The sequence below is a fragment of the Triticum dicoccoides genome, chromosome 3B (assembly GCF_002162155.2).
Source record: "Triticum dicoccoides isolate Atlit2015 ecotype Zavitan chromosome 3B, WEW_v2.0, whole genome shotgun sequence".
Classification (NCBI taxonomy): Eukaryota; Viridiplantae; Streptophyta; class Magnoliopsida; order Poales; family Poaceae; genus Triticum; species Triticum dicoccoides.
Window position 1 is genome coordinate 745,850,730 of NC_041385.1, and position 2,924 is coordinate 745,853,653.

At 54.1% G+C, this 2,924-nt stretch overlaps 1 protein-coding gene across 1 annotated transcript; it reads right to left on the reverse strand.

Annotated features, from left to right (window-relative positions):
- Nucleotides 1-305: 305 nt before the first annotated feature.
- On the reverse strand, nt 306-2,201 carry LOC119278217 (metacaspase-1-like). The gene is made up of 5 exons (XM_037559574.1): nt 1,752-2,201; nt 1,346-1,679; nt 1,116-1,233; nt 832-1,026; nt 306-723 (listed from the first exon to the last, which is right to left on the reverse strand). Exons 1-5 carry the CDS (start codon nt 2,131-2,133, stop codon nt 664-666), a joined length of 1,089 nt encoding a protein of 362 aa, XP_037415471.1. The 5' UTR covers nt 2,134-2,201; the 3' UTR covers nt 306-663.
- Nucleotides 2,202-2,924: the final 723 nt, after the last annotated feature.

Consider the following 2,924-nt stretch of genomic DNA (forward strand, 5'->3'; position numbering starts at 1 on the left):
GCTCCTTAGCAATGCCACACCAAGCGTCATCAAACCGGATTGGAGTAGGAGGACTTTTATTCGAGATGACACCACCATCATTGTCGGAGCACCGTCACCTGGACCCAAAAATATACTCCCTCCGTAAAAAAATATAAAAGCGTTTACATCATTAAAGTAGTAATCTAAAACGTTTTTATATTTCTTTACAGGGGAGTAGTACGCAAAGGCTCACGGCTGGGAGTGACAGCCGGAGGCGGAGGGGACAGGAGATCGATTTTTTTGCAGCCATCCATTGAACCAAAACATGTTTATGATTTTGCTTATTCCGTTCACAATGCCAGTTCAGACTGCATATATCTTTCGGAGATCAAACGGCATACATAGAACTTGATTTATTTAAGGGGACGACACGACACACAACGGCCATGTTACAGTGATTTACAGTACAGTACAGTGGAGAACGAGGTCCTCGAGAGCCTTGTATGAGCTATATGCAGTGCTCATTCTTGATGGCATGGCAACAGGTGAGGTGATACATCGTCACACATACTAGTAGCAAGCATCATAGTTAATTAACCGGCCCATTATTCAGTACGGTCGATGCATGATTCGGTGGTAATTAATCGTCGACTGCAGTAGCCTGCGGTGCAGCGACGACGAGCCCGCGGATCGGGTCAGGTTCTACATGCAGAACGGCTCGCGCTCGATGTCAAACTTGTAGGCAGAGGACAGCTGAGGCTCCTGCAAAGTTAATGACCAAATGTAGAGTTCAGTATATGTATGTGAACAAAATGGTGTCGATCATTAGCTAGCGATGAGAGCGAACGAGAACATCTGCAGCTGACTCACCTCCACGCCGCTGAAGTTTGCGACCTTGCGGATGGAGCCGCCGATGGGGCCTTGCAGGTTGCAGTTGCCGCCGCTGTCGCGCATGATGGCCCTCATGGAGGTGAGCAGGCGGCCGTAGGTGGTGCGCGGCTCGCACTCCACCGCTCGGATGAAGCTGTGCGTCATGGCGCCGATCGTGGCGTAGGGCTCAGGCAGCTGCACGCACACACCGGTGGCAGAAGTGTGAGAACGAAAGGGACATGATGAATGGATGAGAAAAAAATCTTGTCAATGCTAGTACTGACCACGCTCATGTTGCTCTTTCCGTTGCTGCTGCCACTGATGAGCACGGCCTGGCCTCCGCTGGTGCCCTTGCAGGCGCCGGTCATAGGGCGCTCGTCCCTCCACCTCCAGCGCCCGGTCCTGATCAAAACATGTTCATATATGTAAGGACTAATGAGTACGAAGTAGGCGCAGCCTGCATGCGAACATGGATGGGATCGGCGTTAAGAAAGTTGACGAGATAGACACTGACTGCTTGGACACGGTGCATTGGTAGGGGAGGTCGAGGACGGTGGCGCTGTGGCAGGCGTCGACGATGGCGTGGAGCTTGACGCCGTGCACCAGCGGGCGGACGATGGCCTCGTTGATCTCGTCGTCCAGGATGGGGCCCTGCTGGAACGAGTCCACGGGGCAGAGGGCCTCGTCCATGCCGTCCAGCTCGTCGCCGTCGTCGTCGGGGACCTGCGCGCCCAGGCCGGAGAACTGGAATACCAGGGAGTCGCCGTAGCTGCACCCCTGCACCAGCCAGTGCATCGCCATGCGGATGTTGTCCTTAGTCGGCTGCCTGCACGGGTTCCTCTCCTCATCTGCACGAGCATATACGAATTTAGTTTGACTCAAACAAACAAGAAAACATGTTGGATTGGTCTGTTACGAACCGGTGAGGATGAGGACGCAGTCGTTGGGGAAGCCGAAGCGCTCGGTGAGCAGGTAGCGCATGCACTTGACGTCGTTGATGGGGCCCCGCAGCTCGCAGGAGCGCCGGTTGGTGTACTTGATCCCGATCAGCACGGCGCGCTTCTTGCCGCGGCCGCCGCCGAAGGCCGGGGTGGGACGCATCGGCGGCATCAGCATCCCGCCGCCGTTCCCGTAACCCTGGCCGTAGCCGTGCTGCTGCCGGCCACGCCCGCTGACGCGGGTGACGCAGCTGCACTGCATGCACTGCACGGCGCGGGCGCCGGGCATCGCCGTGATGCTCGAGCTGCACTGCCTGCACCGCACCATCGCGCCAGGACCCATGGAGCCGTAGTTCATGTTCATGGCTGGCTACCTGGCTGGGTTAGCTTAGTTAAGCTAGAGCTACGACGTGCGTTTGCTAGCTGCTTTGCTTGCAATGCCTCAGCCCCTCGCTACCACCGCCCTTTATATAGCACATGAATGATTGATGAAGCTGTGCATGCTGACGATACCAGTGCCGAAAGTTTATTCAAATATTCTATTTCTATCTCCAGAAAAAGATTCGCTTTAGTGGAAATGGGCATATATTATTATTGTCCATCGAACATTTCTTTTTGTTTCTCTCTGCGTTCTCAAGGAATCGACCAAGACCCTTGATGTTGTGTATATACGCCAAACGCCAAGTGGAAATGGGTACGTGATTCTATGTTTCTCTCTCGATAAGAAGCGTGTCCAATCAAGGCAAGGAGTGTTGAGCCGGCCGAGAAGATAAAATGGTTCCAACGCTATCGTGTGGTCCGATCACTAGTGCAGGAACGGACATTAGAGGCGTCCCATGAAGGCCGTTTTGGCGCAAAAGAATTAGGCAAATGATTCCAGCCTGACGACCGGCCACAGCCACCGCCGGTGGCCGAATTCAGTGTTTTGATCCTTTTGAAAAAATCGAGTCAGATGTGACTCTGGTTCAAAACTTTTTATCGCCGGGATCGATGATGGTAAGGTATAATTGCCTCCCGTCCAGAACCTTGGCGGTAGGGAGCTTATCCACGTCAGCGGCTCTAACGGCCCGTCCTTCCCTGCCAAGGTCTCGGGCGATAGGCTGTTATACCCTACCGCCATCGACCTTGATGGTAGGGTTTGAACAGTTAGAGGCC

Excerpts from the sequence above, each read along its gene's own strand:
- LOC119278217 (XM_037559574.1), bottom strand. The coding sequence starts at position 2,133 with ATGAACATGAACTACGGCTCCATGGGTCCTGGCGCGATGGTGCGGTGC. Across the intron at positions 1,027-1,115 it reads GAAAGAGCAACATGAGCGTG|CTGCCTGAGCCCTACGCCAC; the intron begins GTCAGTACTAGC and ends GTGTGCGTGCAG. Across the intron at positions 724-831 it reads CAAACTTCAGCGGCGTGGAG|GAGCCTCAGCTGTCCTCTGC; the intron begins GTGAGTCAGCTG and ends TTAACTTTGCAG.